This window comes from Pelodiscus sinensis, chromosome 2 (assembly GCF_049634645.1).
Source record: "Pelodiscus sinensis isolate JC-2024 chromosome 2, ASM4963464v1, whole genome shotgun sequence".
Taxonomy (NCBI): Eukaryota; Metazoa; Chordata; order Testudines; family Trionychidae; genus Pelodiscus; species Pelodiscus sinensis.
Window position 1 is genome coordinate 9,227,948 of NC_134712.1, and position 22,688 is coordinate 9,250,635.

Here is a 22,688-nt window from a genome sequence, read left to right on the forward strand (position 1 = left end):
CCTTGTAATGTGAGTGTACAATATAAAATGAGCCTGTTATGCTGGTAAATTACAGCCTCCCGAGGTGCTGCACAAAACAGGTCGCTGTCACCCCCAGCCCTGTGGTCCGTCAAACACATCAACCCCCATCACATGCGATCTTCAGTCTTCCCCCAGACTAAAAGCTTTGAGACCTGTCCTTGTGGCCAGATGAACGAGTTTCCCCTCCTTCCCCATTCATGAGATCAGAAGACGACCAGGGGCAGTGCCATATGCTGCAATGGATTGATAAAGTTAGGCAGTTGTCTGTCAGGTCCCCCCTTCTCCATATTACACACCCCATGTCAAAGCTTGCTGCCGGACTCATCTTCCTCTTGGAGGATGAAGACTGGTAGGGCAGATAAGGTCCTAGAGCCAAGAGACCATGGCCAGCAGACACCACCGCTCTGGCCCACTGATGTTTCATCTCTCTTTAATCGCCGGTACTCTGCCCCAGCCATGCATAACTGAGATGCTGTAACTTCAAATGCCAACATTGTCTGGGCTCTCTTATGTCAGCAGAAAGCGGCTAATTTGTCTGTCTGATGCTGCTGGGTAATAAAGCAAGAGTGGGATGAGAAAACGCTCTGCTAGAAAACCACTCTCTTGATCAGAAACATTTTTTTTTAGTCAGCCTAGCGGAGGAGTGCACATGATGATGGTCAACCAGTTTTACAGCACCGGGGGGTACAGAGTACTTGACGGACCCTTGAGACGACCTACTCTCAATAGCTCACAACCTCCTGGCAAGAATCTGCCCTGGGCAGCCTACGGAAGGCCAGGCCCCAGACCGTGGGGCTGTACCAGGGTAAATCACTAGGGCTCTGTGTGGGCACAGGGCTTCAACCCATGGGGATGGAAGTGCAGAATTAGGGCTCCACTCAGAGGGACCTATTAGCTGTGTCATCTCCTTGCTCAGTGACACATACTTAGGGGTGAAAGTTAACATTTCTTACTGGTGTGATTGTATTGCAACCCACCTCCACCCCTACACACTTAACGTCTGCTTCTCCTCCCCCCTGTGCAAACACAAACTAGAGGTTATGCTGCTGGATGGCATAACTCACAGCCCAGCACGCGCTGCCTGTAGCTGCCTCCAGGTGCTCCAAGACCCTCTCCCGGCCGGGGACAGGCAGCGTACTCAGCTGCCTCAGGCCCCGTGGGAGTAAAGGCCCAGGGCTGGGGTTTGCTCCCTCACAGCCCCATGGCAGTGACACTGTGGAAGGGCTGTTCCTTAGCACCCGTCCTTATTCCAGCTGGGTGCCAACCGGGAGTGATTCAACACAGTGCCAGCCAGGCCTCTTCCTGGGGCAGCTAGCACAGCAGGCTGGCCTATTCCTCAGTACCAGGTGACTTGGGTAGCACCAGCAGAAGGCAGTGCAGAGCCGAGGGCTGGGGGAGAAGCAGAGTTGAAAATAAGCTGGTTCTGAAAGTACTGAATGCTTCAGCCACTTTCTTACCAGTATACCACACCGGCCTGTATCCCTTTACTTTTACCTCTGGCTCCTTTTGGACCCAGGGCAACCTACAATAAAAACCTTGGGGTAACAAAAAAGAGCCAGAGTTGGTTTCTGTGTTGAAGTGGGGCAAGGCGAGTTAATAGGTTTCTCCGGCAAGGAAAAAACATCTGCCTGGTACCTTACATATCATCTGCGAGCTTCAGATCTACAATCACCACATCCTATTTATAGGCCGGAGGCTACAAATTAATCAATGTCATGCTAAAGGCGACCGTGTTTTTGTTCTGCTTCAAGGCACGCTCATTCGCCAGTGCCTGGCAAGCTGTTTGTCTGATTGAAGCTTTGATCCTGAGTGAAGACAGCCACAGTGGAGAGGGTCGTTTTTCCTAGAGACAAATAGGACGTTATGTAGCACAACAGCTCACGCTTTGTCTCAGTTCAAAATTTAACCCAAATATCTAAATTTTTAAAAGCAGACTTTGAAAAGGCAGAAGAATGTTAAGGAACAATAATCACAAAAACTTGTGTCTGGTTTTGTTTTGGGGTTGGTTTGAGTTTTAGGGTTTTTTAAAATATAATGTCTAATCTGTACAACTGATAATTGCAGTTTGCATCTGCAAGGGCAAAGGAACAGGACAATGATTCAGTTCGATGAGACTGTGTGTAACAAGTTACCTAGGAAACGGACAGACCCCTCCAGTGTGTGTCAGTAGCATATATCCAGGATAGAGTTATATTGTCTTTAGTGCTTGGCTCCGTGCATCCATGTGTCTAGTGTTTCAGACCTTGTGGCAGGTTGGTATAGAGATGTTACAATACCATCTCACCCCTCTTATCATTTTTTTCAGCACACAGGTCTTCCTGGGCAACTTGGCAGGAGCCTGTGTGCATCTTACATGCATGTTGATTTAAATAGGATTTGATCAGAGATACATACAGCTGTTGTTATTTACCCGGCACTGTAAGTACACTCGGAATCTAACAACACACAGGCACAATGAGCCATACTCTTTGCTGGCCTTCCTCCAGTGACTTCACCTGGCCGAATATGCTCTGAGAGTTGCATGTAATGCCGCATCAAAGGAATATTGGCACTGCTACTCTAAAAACAAACCCCATTGTGTACAACTCCCTGTACAGTGGCCACATGCTCCTTGGAATGCAGGCTTGACTCCACTCTGCTATTGTGGGGTTGTGTGTGTTCAGGATTATAAAAACAGAAGGCCTTTTCACCACTGTAAGTCCTTCCAAAGGAGCTCACAAAAAACAGCCGTTCTCTTACAGCCGTTCTCTTGTTGAAACTGAGTAATTTTCCTCACTACAACTTGGAAACGTGGAGTGCTTTGGAGCCCAGTAAATCAATCGATTCTAGCTGATCTTTGGCCTCGATTTCTGTAGGTTGCGCCAATAACAGATCAGCAAACAATGTGCTGGGGTTTCTTCTTTAACTTTAGAAACTCTTAATAACTCATCAGCCGATCAAACAAATCTTGGAGCTGTGGAAGGGAGTTGTTTTAGGAGCTGTAATGAGATCAGGCCGTGTACACTGAAACACTTAGTCTCAAAATTTCTCCCCGCTGCACTCTCTATGCACCATCTGCTGTGGAAAGTAGTAGAAATTGGCCTCCTCTTCCCAGCAGGTGAGATCCTAGAGGTGGAAGAGTCGTTGCTGGGCATGCAGCTGACAAAGGGAACATTATGCCACTAGCTTCTTCCTCTTTCAGAATGCCCACTGTGCGGGATGGTAAGGAATTGGCAGAGGGAATGGCCAGGATGGGAATGGTAGAAAGTCTGCTAGGGACCATTACTGGCTTGGCAGACTTTAAAGCAGCTCCATGGCTTCTCTAAACTCGGCTGGAGCTAGAGCCACTGCTGAGCTGGATACAGAATTGGGAAGCTGTAACTAGTTACTGGATTCACCTTCCCCACCTGATGTACAAATTCATGGGCCAAAATCATTGGTTTTCAGGGACAGTTTTGCCCCACTTTGGTAATGCAGAGGTGGCTTAGGCCTGTGGTCTTTCCATCGTACTCCAAGAAGCGCACAAAGGATGAAGCACCTCCTCTCTCTGGAAACTCCTGAAGCCCTTGTGTTTCCCTGACTCTTGGAGCCTCCTGGAGCCCCAGCTGGGGGCAGTGTGCATGCACAGTAGGGTTGGACCTTCTAGGACGATTGAGCTCTTCGTATTTTTCCTCTGCAATGAATGAAATCATTAAAATAGCTGCTTACAATATGGTGAGGGTTCTTAGCCAGACTTCTATCAATTCCCTGTACAATAACGGCCTGATTTTTAGAGAGGCTGAGAACACCTGTAGTTCTCATTGAACCCTGAAAAGCAGACCCATATGGCATCTGTATTTATTAAATCAGAATGATGGGCAGTGACTGAGGTGGGCTGGTTTTTGGGTTTGTTTTGTTGTTGAGTTTCTTTTTTTTTCTTTGGATGAGTGATCTAAAGCAAACTCTTAGTTGAGATGAATTGATGAATTGCTGGTCTTCTGTAGCGGCATAAGGTAATGCCCGCTTTGATGTGAAATCTGCCAACATATTAATAGGGTTTTAACCTCATTACACTAATAGAATTCTGCACCTGTGCTTTCAAGAGTTCAGTCATCTGTGCTGCCTCTGGTCAGCAGCTTTCAGAGCTGAGTGAAATACCAACTGCAGAACAAAACAGAACAAAACAAAACCCTTCACCGAACATCCACAAAGTTCAATGAAATTTCTAAAAATGTTGATGACACTTTGCACAGGAATGTTGCCACAGGTTGGCTGTTTTGTGACAACTTTTTAAAGCCTCATACACGCCAGAATTCACAGGGTGCTAACTCTGAAAAACAAAAAGCTAGAAGAGGACAAAAAAAGTGCTGGTGGCCTCCTAAAGCTATGTGGTTTAATGCAGTGGCTCTCAATCTTTCCAGACAACTGTACCCTTTTTAGGAGTCTGATTTGTCTTGCGTACTGCCAAGTTACAGCTCACTTAAAACCTGCTTGCTTACAAAATCAGACAAAAAAGTACAAAAGCTTCTCAGCACACTATTATTGACAAATTGTTGACTTTCTCATTTTTATTGCACAATTATAAATCAATTGGAATATAAATATTGTACTTATATTTCAGCATATAGTATTATAGAGCCTTATAAACAAATCATTGTATGAAATTTTAGTTTGTTTGTTCTTTTTATGTAGCCAGTTGTAAAACTAGGTAAATATTTAAATGAGTTGATATAGCCTCTGGAAGACCTCAGCATATTCCCAAAGATACGCATACCCTGGTTGTGAACCACAGATATTAATGTATTAAATGTATGCCAGGGAACCAGAAGAGAAGAAGAGTTGAGCTTGGCACTAAATAGACTGAGACTCAGGAGACCCGGACTGAATTTCCATCTTTGCAACATTTCCTCTGGGACCTTGAAAATACTAAGAAAAACCTTTTCCAATTAAAAAAACCTAATGGCTGCGTCTAGACTGGCATGATTTTGCGGAAATACTTTTAACGGAAGAGTTTTTCCGTTAAAAGTATTTCCACAAAAGCGCGTCTAGATTGGCACAGATGCTTTTGCGCAAAAAGTGCTTTTGCGCAAAAGCATCCGTGGCCAGTCTAGACACGATTTTGCACAAGAAAGCCCCGATGCCATTTTAGCCATCGGGGCTTTTTTGCGCAAAATAGTTCTTCCCTGTCTACACTGGCCCTCTTGCACAAGTATTCTTGTGCAAGAGGGCTTTTTCCCGAGTGGGAGCGTGAAAGTATTTGCGCAAGAAGCACTGATTTTGTACATTACAAAGTCAGTGCTTTTGCGCAAATTCAAGCGGCCAGTGTAGACAACTGGCAAGTTTTTGCGCAAAATCTTGCCAGTCTAGACGCACCCAAAATGTATAAATAGTTCTGGGGAAAGGTAGCAGGGGGCAGCCCTGGAGCCCACACAAATATGAACCACAGCCAAGCAGAATTCCCCACAATTCTCAGCTGAAGAGCCTCTGTTCCGAGCTGGAGAGACCATCTGTAGGGAAGAGACAGTAAATAATTTCCCTGTCTTGATCAGCTCGTGGCCTCTAGCCGAGTGCGCCAATTAGCAGTGGCAGTCTTCTCAGTTAGATTGTGACCCCTATCTTACTGCAAAGAGGCCACTGAATATTCCCGAAATGGACGTTTCTTTCAATCACTGGGCTGGACTGGAGCTGGTGGTAAAAGATCCCTAGCCAATTACAGACTCATACAAGTGAGGCAGGGAAAAGGCCTGCTAGTTCTCCCAGTTCATGACAGTGCTGATTCAGGGTTGTTTTCACCTAATCTTATTTGATTGACTTTTGAAGGACTCCCAATGCCAGTGGAGGACACATCTACTGATGGTGTAATAACATGTTCAGAAATTTGATTTCATTTTTATTAAAGCAAGAGGCTCCTCCACATAGAAAAGGAGCCTGTATAACAGAAACAACAAAAAGAAGAGAGATTCTGCACTAACAGTTCTCCCATAGCCCCCTCGATAAAATGAATAAGAGAAGGAAAAGTCAAGTGAATTATTGTTTGAATTGGAAGGCAGCAGGGCTAATTACAGTTTAAGTGCATGTTTAGGGCTGATTTTTACCATTACTTTCCTGTTTAGATAGTTCTCATCTCCATTATCATAGGTCACAACCCAGAGTTTCAAATAAAATATGTGATTATAGGTCACAGCTGTTTTCAAGCTGAAATGTTTGTAAACTTGGCAGCTACTTGAGGAGTTGCAAGTGAATGGGATAAAGGCAGATAAAATGATTAGTTAGCTTAAAAAGTTACTGAGGGGATATTCTTTTATTTCGGTAGACATCGCATTGGCAGTCTAGGATCTAACTCTAAGGCTGTGTCTACATTGGCATGATTTTGTGCAAAAGCACATGATTTTGCGCAAAAACTTACTGCCTGTCTACACTGGCAGGGAGTTCTTGTGCAAGTATACTGACGTTCTAATGTGTGAAATCAGGGCTTCTTGCGCAAGAACTATGATGATCCTGCTCAGGATTAAGCCCTCTTGTGCAACTGTTCTTGCTCCAGAGGCCAGTGTAACATGAATTTCTTGCACAAGAAAGCCCAATGGCTAAAATGGTCATCGAAGCTTTCTTGCGTAAGAGAGCATCTACACTGGCACGGATGCTTTTGCACAAAAGCACATGCCAGTGTAGATGCTCTCTTGCGCAAATACTTTAACGCAAAAACTCTTGTGTTAAAAGTATTTGCGCAAAATCTTGCCAATGTAGACGTAGCCTAAGTGCAAGCCACTTCCCTTCCTTTATTAAACGAGTTTGTTTCAACATACAGATATGTTCCAATATAAACGTAGATGGTCCCGGTATAGAGCCACATACGACAAGCTGCATTCAAGTTACTTCTGTAGCACTGTCTATCCCAGGGTCTCAATGTAGTTCATGTGAAATAGTGTGGTGATCAATGTAGACAGGACCTCCAACAACACAGAGTGCTGTACTTTGATCTTAGCATTAAGTTGTCTGGTATATTTTGCAATATCTATTGGGAGAGGGGGATCTTAGTAGGAAGTTCAAATCCTGCCTGTGTGTGATGGAATTGTTACTTACAACAGACCCTTTGAATTCTGAGTATTGCGATACACATACTTTAATCCTACATAGGAAATACATTGTATTTCTAATACATTTTCCTAAGGCACAGGAATGCCAATTTAACTCTCTTGCCTCCCTTGTGACTGACATTTAGGTCAACCAGCCACCTCTTTTCATTAAAGATTAAATTGATTTCTCTGCGAGGTACTACTACAAGTAGTATGCCCCCTGTAAGCTCTGTTTTCAGAATGATGTAAGTGGGGTGTAGACCCTGTGCCAGACCCTTTGCATGTGGTGAATTCCAGCCTAAAATAATAAATACAAGTGAACCAAATCAGAACATAATGGTTATTAAATATGATTGTATTGACTCGTTATCACTAAGGCCTTGTTTACACTAAAAAGGATTAGCCAGAATTACTGGCATACTATCAAGTTCTCTGGGTGTAGACACAGTTTATACTAGGGAAAAACATGTCTTTTGACTGGCATAGTTAATATCAGTTCTTAAAGAAAAATAAGGTGCCTAAGGACTTTTTTGCTAGAATGACTATGTCTACAGTAGGTCTTTTGCTGACACAGCTATGTCCGTTGACTTGTATTTTTCTCATAGTACTAACTGATAATCTACGGGGGGCTAAACTTTATGGTAGACCAAGCCTGGTGCTGTTCTAATCCCAATCTGTTCCAAATTTTTGCATCTTTCACTTGCTGAAAGCACAGCCGTGAACCGGACACTGCAATCCACCCCTGTGTTTTTGTTAAGGCACCAGCAGCTGCTGATTCAGCCCTTGATTGGGCCAGGTGATTTGCACTCGTTTTGAGGGATGGAAAGTAACTCTCTTGGGTTAACAACGGAAGTGGAAATTCACAACCCTCCATGTGTAACTTTGTAGTGCCAGGCAGGGAGGTGCACGGTGTACAGGCAGAGCTGCCTCTGCTGGTGCATTCCTTCACATTGCTCAGGATAGGCAGGTGAGAGGGGGTGTTTAAATGCTCATCCAGGCAGGAAAGGCACCCAGATTCCTAATGCAAGCTGCTCTTTGTGGACCACTAGGCAGACAGGCAGAGGCTCACAGAGATCCAAGCTGTCCACTCCAAGCTGTTCTGCTTGGAACGTTGGTGCCACCTTCTATCTTGTTCTTCTCATGCTTGTAGTGCCGTGCCTCAAATCATGCATGCTGATTGGCTACCACCTGCCAGTCTGACACAAAGAGGACTTTTCCATTCACCCATGCTAGTGTCACCACATCATGGGAAACAAATAGTGAGGAAAGAGGATTTTGCTTCCTGTTTCCTCTAAAAGAAAAGAAAAGAAAAGAAACTGCCTTCTTACATATGTTGCAAGCTGTTTTTTCAGGAAACAGCAGTTCCTTCCCAGATATATTGACCTCTCTGAGCAAGTGATTGCCTTGAAAATCAAATTTGCTATTTGCTGGTTTTCTGTCTCATTAGGGAACCATTCACACAGAGCAGACCTGATCCTCCTTGTCCGTCCTCCCAATGCATTAGAAAATCCAAAATAAGTGCTTTCCATGAGGGTTCAATTCACAAGAAATCTGGCTTGGCAGTGAAAGTAATTACTTTAATTTATGTATATGCAATAGATATTTTGTGGATGCCAGCTTTTATAACCCCTAAGAAGTTGCCATATGCATCTTTAAATACATATGGGCCAGATCCAGTCTCTCTGTCTCACATTGGATAGTACCTTACTCCACAAATGTGTTTTGAAGGCAGTGGTTCCACACATGGAGTAAATGACTAGAAAAGTGAGTAGGGATGGCAGAATCTGGCTTTTAATTTATCAGACATGTTGTGTGTGTAGCTGTAGCTCTTGTGTGTACATATGTGTACAGGCAACCTTCTCAGATAATATATACACTGGAACCTTAATTCTGACATCTCTGGACTTCTGAGTACTTCACTTTACTACTTTAATGTTTTAATGTCATTTTTATATGCAATTTTGTAGGTTTTTAAAACACGCAAACTGGAAAACAAACACAAAACAAACAAACAAAAATCCTAGAAAGTCCATCACAAGCTGCCACACTGTCTCCCTCATGATTTATCAGCTGGTCAAAACTTTTTAGAACCACTACAGTAGAAAGTTGTCCTATCCTCTGTGGGCTAGCTTCTAGAAAGACATGAGATACACTTTTTACCAGTTGGATTCCTAGCCATTGGCCAACAGCAAAGGAATGTTGAGACTCTGAGCTGGTCTGCATGAGGAAATAGCCCTGAAGGACAAATGTAGCATATCTGCTCTGATATTAACCCCCTGGGTCCATACTCCTATTCTACACTGAGTGCCTTTGTCCTGTTTTGTTTTGTTTACTTTGGCAATGGACTCCATCTGGGCGTTTAGTGTGGCCTAGCTATTATGCTTTAAATTATCACAATAACAGCTCCGTGTAGACATGCTCTCAAGAATCTTAGGTTTTGTTACAGACGTTTCTGTCCCTAGCCCCTTCAGTCTGTCCTGGTCCCAAGAGTGGTCAAAGGAGAAGAAAGTCCTCAGGATTGCATCAAAGTTCCCAAAGAAGCTTTGATGGGAACAGTGGAGAATTTGTTAGACATTTAACCACTTCTCTTCCCCAAATGCTTAGGCATCCTTCATTTCACCTGCAGTCTGTACAATTGTACTATTAGGGTACATCTACACTAGCCCCCTAGATTGATCTAGGGAGGCTAATGAGGGCGACCGAAATTGCAGGAGGAATACCAGCTAATTCGAGTTAGGGCTTTAAATCGGAATCCCATTGCACTGTCATGTGTAGACGCGGGCAGTTACTTTGGGCTAGTCAATTTCTAAAATGGCGACTGCCGGGAACATGCAAATCAAGCGTGGGATATTTAAATCCCGGGCTTGATTTGCAATTTCAGTCGCCCTAGGGGCTATTGTAAACAAACCCTTAGATGGTATGTGGGGCACTGATACACATCACCTAAGAAACCTCAGTCCTCTCTGCACAGAGCCTCAGAGGAAATCCCAATGAGTGCCAATATTACTATATGCCCATTCCCTGGGCTTTCCTTCTTGTCTCCCCTCTGTGATGCATCCCCATCTGCTTCTAAAGCTCATCACATACATTGGGAGCTATGACCTGCTTTCAGAGTTCACTCTGACACATCTGTCATTGTTGTGGGCCCCGCTAATGCTGTTAGTACTAATCCTGACAAAACAGGTATTTTATTTCTGGAACTAACCACTGTTAGAGGGTGTTACAAACCCAGAATTTCATGACTCTGGAGCAATGGGATCCGACACAAAGCCAATCCTGTGAATTGCTGGTCTGGAAAGACCAAATCCTTCCTGCTTGAATTGGCTGGCCTTTTTCAGCCACTACTGTTGATGCCTTAAATTACTTGCTCTAAAATACCATCTGCAGTGGGTCCAAAGTCATGATTAACATGATCTCTCTTTTGTCTAAACAAATAGTTTGAGGAACAGCATAGAATCATAGAACACTAAAACTGGAAGGGACCTCAAGAGATCATCAAGTCCAGACCCCTGCCCTCATGGCAGGACCAAGCACCATCTAGATCATCCCTGATAGATGTCTATCTAACCTGCTCTTAAATATTTCCAATGATGGAGATTCCTCAACCTCCCTAGTCAATTTATTTCTTTGCTTAACCACCCTGACAATTATGAAGTTTTTCCTAATGTTCAACCTAAATCTCCCCTATAAACATGATTATTCCAGGAATTAAACTTCTTGTCAAAGGTATCATTTGCTATGGGCAAAATTTTCAAACGTGCTCAAATAACTTTTGAACTTAGTACCATTGTCAGAAGTGATTTAGGCATTTAAGGGCTTACTACCCTTGAAAAATAGCAGCACTTCATGACCTGCTTAGAGTCCCCTCCCCCCCCCCAAAATGCACAGCAGGTTAGTTCATTCTAATAATAAACAAGACTGTTTCCAGTGCCTATTCCTTTTACTTTCATTTTCTTCCTCCCTTCCTTCTGGCCTCTTACCCCAATTAAAAAATTAGCCAGCAGTGTGGCCCATGCTGGGCCAATTCTTCATCATACCTTTGGCTGTCATATCCTGCAACACCCTATCCTGAATCTTTAGATTGTGTATCTTGCTGGGCAAGGTTTAGGTATTCTGTGTTTGCCCAGCACTTGGTACAGTGGGGCACCATACCTTATATTTACTATCACTAATAAGAACAACAGTGAGAATTAAAAATAAAGCATACCTAGAGGTTCCTCAGTTCCATAGGATTTTCACTTCCATTTGTTCAAATCTCATTTTCTTGTGGTTATTCCATGAGCGTTGCCTTGTCTAACTTTCCAAGAGCCTGTGTTCTTCGTTTGTGGTAGGCTCCGTTTATTATTTATTTGTTTTACAACAATGCCTACAGGGGAGTGTTTAGGGTTACCATATTTGAACTTTCAGAAAAGAGGACACCCCTGAGAGGGAGTGTATCTGCATCCGTTTCTACCAACTCAGGTTGTGTATGTATATAATACAACGTGAGTTGGTAGATACTGATGCAGATACACTCTCTCTCAGGGGTATCCTCTTTTCTGAAAGTTCAAATATGGCAACCCTACCTCAGTGTTCCCTCTAATTTTTTCCATCCCTGGGTGGAATACATTTTGTTATGTGCACCAAGGCATGTGCAAATGTGTGTTACCAGCAGAAACGCATGCTGGCACCTGTAGGCAGCTGTTGGGTGCTCGGCCACTCTGACTTTATTTGTTCTACAGCAATGCCTGCAGGGCAGTGTTTCCTCTCTTTTTTTCCATCCCTGGGTGGAATAAATTTTGTTATGTGCACTAAGGCATATGTGGATATGCTTCACTAGCAGAAACACATGCTGGCAGCTGTAGCCAGCTATGGAGTGCTCTGCCAATCAGTTGGGTGACACCTGAATCTCTTCTGGACAGCCACCCAAGTGCTCAGCTTACAGGGTACACTGCTGCAGGATACCTGGGGTTGTTGTGGAAGCTGGACAAATAGGTAGTAAAGGATGGTCCCTGCCTCAGAGATATTATCTATGGCCAAGACCCAACTGATGGTACAAAATGCAATGGAATGGGGACATAGGGAAAAGCAAAAGGCGACAATAATCCGACAGCAAGTTTACATGTTCTAGTAGTGACAGTGTTTTTATCTTGTTTTCTTTTTAAATGGACAAGGGTGCGTCCCTCGCAGCTCATCTGCTGACCAGAGAGGGTTAATGTTGACAGTGGGCCCTGATGAGACTGTAAATAGTTCCTGCCCATGATGCAGTGATTTTTCCTCCTCGCCTATTCTCCCCTTGCCATATGACTCACACCTCTGTGCTTTCCGCTGATGTGACTATTATGCTGACACACATTCTGTTGTGTTGCAGGGATCCCCAGGCTCGCCCGGCCCCCCCGGGAGGGATGGAGCGAAAGGAGAAACTGTAAGCTTTTTCGTTCCTTTGTTGTAATCCTTTCCTTTCAGCGTGAGCCCGGCAGTGGAAATCAATCTATATCGAATGGGACATGCCTCGGGGATTTGTGTGGCCATGTTAGGAGGAAGAGAAACAAGTGACAAGAGGTTAATGACCTCAGCATTGTTCCTTACAGGTTCACGAAGACTTCAGACGTCATATGGATTAAGCATATTGCGGGACTCCAGAGGCAGAACCGTAACAATTCATTAAGCTGTGAGAGGGGGCGGTTTGGGACTTGCTGCTGCTGTGTGGGTTAAGAACTGCAGGCGTGAAACTCAGCCATTTGTTTCACACCAGGCAAAGGGCCACCAGCCTGGGGAGAGGGTGGGAAGGGAGAATGATTGGAGTGGCTGAGAAGGGCAAACAGGAAAGGCAGTGAAAGGCAGGAAAGGCATCCCAGTCACAAAAAGCAGAGGATTGGGCGTGTCTGGGTGAGGCGGACACTGTTCAAAGCTCTGGGACTGGGGAGAACTACAGGCTTTGCAGGAGAAACCTAAAGCATGCTGCATAAAAGGCCCTTATCCTGAATGTTGCAGAATAGGACAAATGTCCGTGCATTTTCCAGCATCCTTTATGAGGGCACCTTTCTCAGCTTGTCTCCAGGACGTTAGCCCTGCCCTCCAGGACTCTGACCTTACCCCGTCTATGCTTAAATCAACTTCCTGTGTAGCCTCTTCTCTTACCTCCCTTCTGCTAATCTGTGCTCTTTGCCTGTCTCTCTGTTTGCTTTTCCTGGTGCAGGAACCCATTGGCTGTGTAGGCCTTGCTCCCTGGTGGTGGGTTAGCTGCCGCTGGGGACCACTTGGGTAAGGGATTCCTTTGGGAGGGCAGACATACATAATAGGGCAGGAGTAGGTACAAAGCAGAATGCTCTCTTGCTTCCCATCCTTCTCATGCTGTGTCTGTGGATAGCCCGAGTCTGCCGCCTATGGTGGTTTTTGAGAGGCACCTCCCAATATTACAAGGCATAAGAACGTCCCAAAGTACCTTGCTGAATCCATGCAACTGCATCATCTCATACATGAGGCTGTTCTGGGAGTGCCTGTGATATAGGGAGACATGGCAGGTACACTGCACTGGCCCGACAGTTAATGCTCACATTTGTGGGGTAGCTTTTAGAGGGCTGACCAGCTGTAACTCCTAATGTGGCATGAACACTGGAGCAGACAGTTTGTTGCTCGGGAAGCTGCCTGCAGAGGACTAATGAAGGACCTGGTATTTCATTGGTATATTTACTTGGGTGTGACCCCATCATGTTTGCGCCTGAGAAAAAGCACACTGTGGGCTTTAGAAATCACTAGCACATGATATGTGGAAGCTGAGCACTGGAGGCAATGCAGAGCCTCCATCGGTGACACCCATGCATCCTTCAGCTGTGGAGATTTCAAAATGGAGTCCAGGCCTTAGAAACCACATGACTAATCCATGTAATCTTTGTTACAGGGGGAACCAGGACAGCCAGGGGCCTTTGGACTTCCTGGTCCAGTGGGCCCTAAGGTGAGTCTTTCATCGCTCTGAAGTCAAAACTTGTATTTCCTGCCTGGGCATTTCGGTGTCCTTATGTTGGCAGCATGTGTGTGAGTCTTTACACGTTGACTAGTTAACAGGTGTGTTGTGAGCAACACACGAGAAGTCATTCTTCCATTCTACTCTGTGCTGATTAGGCCTCAGTTGGAGTACTGTGTCCTGTGCTGGGTACCACATTTCAAGAAAGATGTGGAGAAATTGGAGAAGGTCCAGAGAAGAGCAACAAAAATGATTAAAGGTTTAGAGAACATGACCTATGAAGGAAGACTGAAAGAATTGGGCTTGTTAAGTTTGGAAAAGAGAAGTTTGAGATGGGACATGATAGCTGTTTTCAGGTATCTAAAAGGGTGTCACAGGGAGGAGGGAGAAAACTTGTTCTTCCTGGCTTCTGAGGATAGAACAAGAAGCAATGGATTTAAACTGCAGCAAGGGAGGTTTAGGTTGGACATTAGGAAAAACTTCCTAACTGTCAGGGTGGTTAAACACTGGAATGAATTGCATAGGGAGGTTGTGGAATTGCCATCTCTGGAGATATTTAAGAGTAGGTTAGATAAATGTCTACCAGGAATGGTCTAGACAGTGCTGGGTCCTGCCGTGAGGTCAGGGGACTGGATTTGATGACATCTTGAGGTCCCTTCCAGTCCTAGTATTCTATGATTCTATGACTAGGAGGGAACAAGTGCACAGTATTAGCATGATACTGCATATTGCCTACAAAACATTGTTAAAACATCAGTACATCCACTCATGCACCCACAGAAATAGGTGAGTATTATCAGAAAGACTCAGAGAGCGTCAGGCTTGAACCAGCAAATCTCCATTAATTTTGGGTGCCTCCGTGTTTGCCAATTCACAGTGACTTGGTGATGTACAACAGCATTTACACCCCCCCGGGATTTGGGAGTCTGATTCAGTAAATGCATTGCTAAGCCCTACACTGGGAACAAGCCTGGATCTACAGGCCCATGTTTATAGCCTCTTTGTATCCTCACTTTCCATAGATCCAGCTCCTATTGACTTACTGCCTTATAATGGGGGAGGGGGGAGAGAAATAACATAAGAACGACCACACTGGGTCAGACCAAAGGTCCATCTAGCCCAGTATCCTATCTGCCAACAGTGGCCAATGCCAGGAGCCCCAGAGGGAGTGAACAGAACAGGGAATCAACAAGTGATCCCTCCCTGTCATCCATTTCTAGCCTCTGACAAACAGAGGCTGGGGACACCATTCCTACCTGTCCTGGCTACCAGAGGGGCCTAACTCCATGAACGTATCTAGTACTTTTCTGCACCCTGGTAAAATCCTGGTTTTTGCAACCATGAAGCCAACAAGCAGCATTCATTTGTACAGGGCACACTAGATTTGTTAGCCATGGAGATATGGACAGGCCCGTTCCCTAATTGCCTGTCACTTCTGTGGATAAATGTTTACACGCTGCCAGGGATCGCATAGGGCCCGCTCAGAAGCACACATGTATTACTCATGTCCTCATCACTGGGTTGAAATGCCTGGCAGCGAGCCAGCGAATGCAGGGGCAGCACGGGGATTACATTCAGCGGCACAGAGGGGCTCATTGTGGAAGCTGCATGACAGGGCGTTGTGGAAAGATGAACGGCGGCTGTGAATGAAGGGCTTGGCTGGGAGAACAAGGGGAAGCATTTAATATAGTCGTTTGTAACCCAAGCCCTTTATTTCCTAATGACTCTGGATACACTCATCCTTCGGGGGAATGGGTGGCAGGTGACGTGAACTGAATTTGTCACCTATGTATACTGGCCAGCTCTGTGGCACCAATGCATATTGGAAGACATAATCCCAACTATAGGTACAAAATGTTGGGGACTAAATCAGCTATTACCACTCAAGAGAGATCTTGGGATCATTGTGGATAGTTCTTTGAAAACAGCCACATAGGCTATGGCTAGACTGCATTCCGCTCTCGAAAGAAGAATGCAAATGAAGGGCATCGAAAATGCAAATGAAGCCCACATTTACAAATCTCATGCTTCATTTGCATAATCGTATTTGAGCTCTTTTTTTCAAAAAGTGTTTTTCAAAATTCCCCCTTCCTTCCCCCGCAGTCTAGACGGGGTTCTTTTGGGGGAAAAAAACCCTTTTTCAAAAGAAACTTTAAACCTAATTTTTTTCAGGAGTAAGGGGTCTTTCAAATAAGGGTGGTTTTTTTTGAAAGAACCCCATCTAAACTGCGGGTTTTTTTCTGAAAAACCCTCTTTCGATAAAGCGCTTGGATGCAATTATGCAAATGAAGTGATTTGTAAATCCACGCTTCATTTGCATTTTCAATGTCCTTCATTGGCATTCCTCTTTCGAGAGAGGAATGCAGTCTAGATGTGACCTTAGTGTGTAGCAGGAGTCAAAAAAGCAAACAGAATTTTAGGAATCATTTAAAAAAAGAGGATAGAGAATAAGACAGAAAATATCTTATTGCCTCTATGTAACTTCATGGTATGCCCTTACCTTGAATGCAGCATACAAATGTCATCACCTTATCTCAAAAAATATCTTAGTGTTGGAAAAAGTTCAGTAAAGGATAACAAAAATGATTAGGAGTTTGGAACAACTGCCATATGAAGAAAGGTTAAAAAAACTGTGACTTTTCATCTTAGAAAAGAGGAGAGTAAGGGTAGATATGCTAGAGGTCTATAAAATCATGACTGGTGTGGAGAAAAAGAATAAGAACTAACATAAGGAATAACATAAGAACTAGGGATTACCTCTTCCGCAAAAATGGCAGCTCATTAGGTATGCAAATGAGCCTCGGCAATATTCCACGCTTAGCCTCATTTGCATATTTCTGGTGCAACAACCCGCCAGTGTAGACATAGCCTAAGGGTTTAAAAGAAGTCCCCAAGTCATCTTCTTATTACATGGATATATAAGTGAAGAGCTGATAACTGGGACTGTAAAGGTGACAACACTGATAAATGTAAAGGTCACATCTCCTATTGCTGCTGTAATGATTCGGTTTTAGTCAGGTAACTTATCTTTATTTAGCAGCACCATTGTGGTGACTTTGAGATCTCCAGGTTCTGCTGCAGGCTCTGAGGAGAGCTAACTTGCAGTTTCACTGATCAGTGGAGTCACAGTGGTTCCCATGTTCAATTAGTCTTCATTTACTCCCAGCTAGGAAGGATACACTCACAGACAACAATGCAGGCACTATGGATACATTTCAGGAAACTCAGTGAGCTGCTAAACTACTTGGCTGAGGGATTTTCCAGTCTCTTGCCTTGGGTCAATCTTATGCATTTATTTTTTCTGTCAGAAACATAGTGAACAATTGTTGCAGACATCAGTAACTGTATCACAGAAACTTCCAGAAGCAGGGCTAATGGCACTACAGTTTTATGGTAATAGTACTTCATCCCCAAAGGACTTAATCTCCCTAGGATAGCTGAGGAGGACAGTAATGAAATCCCCTCTGAATATCCTCACTAGATAGACTAGCTAGGAATGCCAATAGAAATCTAATAAGAGTACCTTTTTGTTTTCATAAAAATTTAAATGAAGTTAACTGCTTGCACTGTTCAGTGAGGTCTCCTGGGCACATTCCTGCCCCTCGCTCAACTCCCATAATATTACAAATGTTCTCTCTCATCACATTTTGTGGGAAAACTTGGTGCTTGTCAGGAATGAGGAGTTGATTTGGCGGGTTAGAGACAGATATAGTGTAAACAGACTGTCAACGCTTCCCCCAAAACCCAGCTGAGACTTGGCCTTGAATTGTGAGAGACTTAGTGGCTTTGGGATGGGAAGAAACATCCAAATAAGAGCAGGGAAGAGGCCCCTTGATTGGAAGAGAGAAAGCAAAGAGAAGGAAACCCCTGTCTGCCTGAGGGGACGAAGCCACACCCACACTCTTCTGCATGAGTCCCTGCACCTCAGGAAAGCATCTGTCTGAGGCCTCATAGATGTGCTTGAATCTAGCCACATTTGTACCAAGGGTTTGCCTCTGTGTCTGGCACAGTCCCCAACCACAGTCGGGCAGTGCTAATCAGCTCTTCGATCTGTGAGTGGTCTAGCCCATGATTTCCGTTGGTAGTTTGACTTTTAAAATACATCTCCCCCTGTGAGCTTTTAATACACATCCCCAACTGCTATAGCCTCACTCCGCAAAATGGTCATGGGTACTTGTGGACAGGGCCGGACCGAACCATTCCAGCACCAGGGGCAGACACTTTAATTGCACCCCGGGTTGGGGGAGGGCGCATGCGCGGCCCCGCCTGGAGCTGGTGGCAGCAGGACACATGCCCAGCCCGGCCCAGCCCAGCTACCACCGCTGGTGCGCCGCCCGGGGCAGGCCGAGCCTTGCCATGCAGGGCCCCGCGGCTGCGGGGGGAAGGGCGCTGCTGGCCAGCGCTGCGGGGGTTAACGCGGCTCCCACCCTGGGCGGCTGCTGCAGGCTGGCCGCTGGGAGCTGCTGCAGCTCGTGCTCCGGGAGCTGGGTGCGCGGCGCCTGATGGCAGCTGCCATAGGTTGGCGCCCCAGGCAGCTGCCCAGCTAGCCCATGCCTTAATCCGGCCCTGCTTGTGGGACAGCATCCTTCTGTGCCAGTACCATGCACATGTTGTAACTTGCATGATTCACATTGTGGTGCAAACAGGACTTGTAACATCACCAAGTTCCTGGTCATTTGCATCTAGGTCATCACAGTGAACAGATCGTTTCCCCTCCTGCACAGAACCCCCGGGGCGCATGGTGCATGTGCGTGCCGGCCACGGCAGCTAGCGTGCAGCCCAGGGCCCGCCCCCGGGGTGCATGGCGTATGCACTGCCTGGCTCGGCCAGTGCTGCTGGTGTGTGCGCCGGGCCTTGCAGGGCCCCGCAGCTGCAGGGGGAAGGGCGCTGCTGGCCGGTGCCTTGGGGCCAGCACTGCGGGAGCCGGGCACGCGGCTCCTGATGGCAGCTGTCAGGGATGCCGCGCGCCCCTCATCCTCATTTGGATAGTTTCAGTTTGCTGGAATTATCAGCCATTGGCATTGTCAGCGTAGGCTGGACATGAGGACACGTTCTTTCAGAAGCTGAAGCTTTAGGAGTTAAGAGAGTCCAAAATTGGAGTTGGCTTAAGGGAAAACGTTTATTTGGCGAGCCACCAAGCCAGCTGGCTTAACAGTACAATCTCAAAACAATCAGTGCCACATTCACTGACCTGGGTGTATGCTTTACGTCAGTCTAATGGATAGTACCCCCCCCCACACACACACTCCTGCCAGCAAAGAACACTATTTCCTGCCCTGTCCCACCTGGAGCCTAATGTGTGATGAAAACGTCAGGACTACATCTATACTACGCTTCATTTGCATTTCCTCTTCCTCAAGAAGATCGTAGTATAGACGTAGCACCGGAGAACACGCTGCATTGACTAGCCCCATCTGGTAGATAACACCGAAAGGGTTGGGACAGAGTTGTAACTGGTTTCCTTGCACTCCCTCTGACACAAGTGCAGCTAAGAACCTGGCCATTTGTTTAGAAATTATGTGTTGGAATAAACACAGAGAGAGTGATAACAAGTTCGAATCGCATCTGTCACTCTCCAGCCCAGCCGGAGAGCACAAGGGAATGCTATTGCTTGCATTGTATGTGTTTCTCTAAACTCCGAGGCTCGCTTCTCACAAAGAATTGGCTTTTATTGTCAAACATGCTGCCTTTATTGGCTTGTGCCCTTCTCATCCTGTTTTCAGAATAACCCCACCTCACCCAGTCAAGAGCCGGGAAGTGCCAAATGAATGTAATTGGCCCCCAATTAGTAGCAACACTGAAACAGCTTATACAGAAATCTGCGTGTACCTATTTGTCTTTAAGGGACAAGTCTGAAAACCAAGTGGTAAAACGGTGAAAAGCAAGGTGTGACAAATAACGGGCATTGGTGTCTGAACACTGGGGGCAAAAGGAAAGGTTTAACAACTGATGGTAGGGAGTGTTACATCAGTGCAAATTCACCACCCTGATTGAATTAGCACTAACATAATACTCCCATCTCTGTATCTCTATCATCTATTTCTTTAACTTTGTGCATCAAACAAAGTGAAGTGCAACTCACAAAAGCTTATGCCACAATAAAATTGTTTGTCTTTAAGCGTGTGCCTATACTGCACCGTTATTTCAAGATAACTAGCGTTAGTTTGAAATAATGTGAGCGTCTACACAGCCATTCCGTTATTTCTAAATAATTTTGAAATAACAGACAAAATCTGTCAACCTCATTCCACGTGGAATAATGCCTCTTCTGAAATAGCTATTTCAAAATAAGGCATGTGTAGATGCTCCACTGCTGCTATTTTGGAATAATACCTTACTAGGGCCATTCTAAGTTATTCCTCCCCAGTGCATCCTGGGGCTCTAAATCGAGATTGCACGTCTACATTAGGGAGGCCTTCTTTGGACTAATTTTGAGGCTTCCCAGCAGTGTAGATGTGCTCTTTCAAAATAAACTATTTTGGAATAACTATTCCAGAATAGCGTATCTTGAAATAAGCGTGCAGTGTAGACATATCCTAAAAGGTGCCACCAGAGTCCTTGTTGTTTGTGCTGACTCAGACTAACACAGCTACCTCCCTGGAACATCTCACAGGAAGTGCCAGTTTAATTCTTGACTACGTTATTTATTGCTTTCTCTGTTGAATTAACCTCTTGTCTTTTTCAATGTTTTATATCCTCCCTAGGGATCTGAGGGACAACGAGGTCCACCAGGAATTAAAGGCTACGTTGGAGCACCCGTAAGTCATGCTTTTCTGGTCACTTTTGATTAGCTTAACAATCTGAACCCCCGCCCCCCAGCTGCCATGGCGCTCAGCCAGGGTGCCCCACGCTCCACGTGGGCAGGCGCAGAGGAGAAGCTGCCTGATCAGCTGGAGCGTGGGGCAGCCTCTTTCAGCGGAAAGCCACAGCCAGCTGGCCGGGGTGTTTCAGCCCTCCCGACCTCCCACCATTCCGCATAGTCTCTCACCTGTGTTGTTGCTCAGTGAGTAGCTGCTCCTCAAATGAGGAAAGCAAATGTAAAAGTACTGCACAGGTGCACAGTTCAGAGAGGGCTCAAGAGCGACTCTTAGAGCCTCTGAGATCGACTGGTAGATCGCGGTCTACTGTTTGGTGACCACAGGTCTAAGGGAATTCAACTGCATCTGCTGTAGCTAAGATAGACTCAAAAGAGCTATATGAATCCACATGCTTTAAGGCACCACAAGGGGTCTAGAGGAAACATCTCTACTCACACACCAAATTAGATGCATCAGGGTGCCTGAAGTGGATTATGTTAAATCATTTGGCACTGACCACAAGACATCGGGGGATGGTCAGTTTCTCTCTGACCTGGGAATTCTTAACACCCAGAAGGTTTCCGTGACCTCACACCTGGTATAACTCTGTGGCCGTACTGTAAGAGGGAATGCATTTGGATGACTTGGATCTCATGAATGAAAGGAGGGGACACACCATGACTTAGTAATTGAGCAATGGGGCACTAAAGATGAGCACTGACAATTAGACCTGTGCTTACCCTTGCTGATAAGATGAGCAGATAGGAATAAGCTTTGAAAGTGAACCGCAAGGGGAACTCAAGAACAAAATATCTGCCTGATTTTCTCCCAAGCATGTTTGCACATGTTAAACCCCTAGAGAGGCATGGGAAGGGAGGAAAAAAGAGACAGGGAGCTAGAAAGCAGTGATTTTTCATGGAGTGTCAAGTGTGCAATAAAAACCAGTGACTTCATCTCAAGAGAAAATAGCTGGTTTTTCCATTTGAGCAGTTTGATCACAAATATACTGTCAGACACGAAGAGGCTTGTCCGGCATTTGATTGCGCTCACGTACAGCCTGAAATCATAACAGCATCTAACCTGTCCTCTGGACCAAGCAAACCTGAGCAGGGCCACTCTCATTAATTTTCAGCTAAGCCCGCTGCACTGTAACATGGAGATAAGTGAAGTATTAAAATACAAAGTCACCAGAGTGTAAAACATTCCATGAACAAGCCATTCCTGATGGGTCACCATCAACTGAGTGTGTGTGTCCTGTTGCTGCAGGTTTTCCCTGCTGTTTGCTCAGTTGCTACAAAAGACGTGAACTACACCTACCATGCCGTGTGACTATTCACAGGAAAGGTTACATTTCTGCCCCTTCCTTCATTTGATTATTTGTAGGTGTGTCAGCACTATTATGTGTGTAATGTGCGGCCATCCAGTTATCTGAGATGCAGCAAACCCTTCTATAGCTTTCATGTTAATTGGAAAGCTGTGGATTTGCACGTGGTGCCCAAATGAACATTGTCACTCATTCATCCAGCTGTGTTTGCCCTGTTGGGTTGGGATTATTCAACAGCAGTCAGTGCTCACTGTTACCCACTACTGTACCTTCCAGTTTCTCCTTAACCCCAGTTTCTTGCACCACCTCAGTGCAACATTAACATCCTTGTTGGTTTACAGGACAGATCTTTGCAAGAATATCGTCCTTTGCTGCCAGAGGGTTAGTGAATAACCCAGCTCCTTCTCTGAGGAAGAGAATAGGGGCCGTGTTGTATGAAGCCTTGTAATTTCCCTTTTTTATTGTTTTCATTTTTAGGGCCTGCAGGGAGAAAGAGGAGAAAAGGGAACTCGAGGAGACAAGGTATCACTAGAGCACGTCAGAGCCACCGCCTAGGAAATTGCTGTGTTGCT

General features: G+C 45.3%; 1 protein-coding gene across 1 annotated transcript in view; it reads left to right on the forward strand.

The window, feature by feature from the left end:
• COL22A1 (collagen type XXII alpha 1 chain) overlaps positions 1 to 22,688 on the forward strand; it is a 310,548-nt gene that overhangs the window by 146,455 nt on the left and 141,405 nt on the right. Inside the window, exons 14-17 of the mRNA XM_075920074.1 lie at positions 12,403 to 12,456; positions 13,933 to 13,986; positions 20,700 to 20,753; positions 22,594 to 22,638. Of these exons, the coding sequence (XP_075776189.1) occupies positions 12,403 to 12,456; positions 13,933 to 13,986; positions 20,700 to 20,753; positions 22,594 to 22,638 (207 nt within the window). The remainder of the gene's footprint in view (positions 1 to 12,402; positions 12,457 to 13,932; positions 13,987 to 20,699; positions 20,754 to 22,593; positions 22,639 to 22,688) is intronic.